Genomic DNA, 908 nt, shown 5'->3' on the forward strand with positions numbered 1-908 from the left:
GTATGTGTTAAAATGGTCACAATCTTTCTACTCGGTTTACTGCTTTCTCCATAAATATTAAGTCTTATTTAACTACTCTGTAGAATGGTACGTAAACACAGGCAACATGGAATCAAATTACAATTCAAAAACGTACACTTAAAACTGTGCAAATTTTGAAAGGATCAAAGAGCATGGTAGTCACACTAGAAATGGCTCACCTTGCGAATGGCAGCCAGTGTATTCTCGGGGGCATCATAACCACCTCCACGGTGAGCAATAATGCCCGTCCGACCCTGGGGACGGAGCACGTTCCGCGCCCGAGCTGGTGCCAACGGGAGAAAACGAAATGTTAATAAGAACATGTAGACAATAGCAACTACAGCCGATGAGAAGACCAAATGTCGAGTCCCGAATAATAAAACAATAAAAATCGTAGCAAGTGGAAGCATAATGGTGTCGCTCAGTGCTGTAAACAACATGGTACAGCTAGCATAAATAATGAAATATAGCCACAGTACTCAAGTGACAGCCGGCTTTGCTGTGCTGATGAAGTAACAATTTACAGGTTCTGCTAACCACGAAACGAGTTAACGCTATGTCCGTGACGTAGGCTGTAGAGTATGCCAGTAGCCAATGAGGAAACTGTAAATATTGCTTCCTGTTTAGGCTGTTCGAGGAAATTGTGGTCTTACTTTATGTCATGTATGCGTCTAGTATGTAGTTCTGCTAATTTATTACAGTTACATCGTTGTATCTAAAGCAGTTAAGAAGACTTGCCGAAGCGGCTTCCTCGTTACCGTTAGTAGCTTCCTGTGTAGTTTAGGGAACGTTTGTCCTCACCTGACCCTCTCCCCTCCCTTATCTGCAGACATGTCATCGTGCGAGATCCACCATTTAATGTTCGTAGATGTAGGTTCCAAAGAAAT

The 908-nt window shown here is 42.7% G+C and overlaps 1 protein-coding gene across 1 annotated transcript in view; it reads right to left on the bottom strand.

Moving 5' to 3' along the window:
- Positions 1–529, bottom strand: part of GDE1 (glycerophosphodiester phosphodiesterase 1) — a 523,842-nt gene extending 523,313 nt beyond the window's left edge. Inside the window, exon 1 of the mRNA XM_044089739.1 lies at positions 201–529. Within this exon, the coding sequence (XP_043945674.1) occupies positions 201–461 (261 nt within the window). The 5' untranslated portion in view covers positions 462–529. The remainder of the gene's footprint in view (positions 1–200) is intronic.
- Positions 530–908: the final 379 nt, after the last annotated feature.

Source organism: Protopterus annectens, chromosome 12.part0, assembly GCF_019279795.1.
Source record: "Protopterus annectens isolate FY-2018-M chromosome 12.part0, PAN1.0, whole genome shotgun sequence".
Classification (NCBI taxonomy): domain Eukaryota; kingdom Metazoa; phylum Chordata; order Ceratodontiformes; family Protopteridae; genus Protopterus; species Protopterus annectens.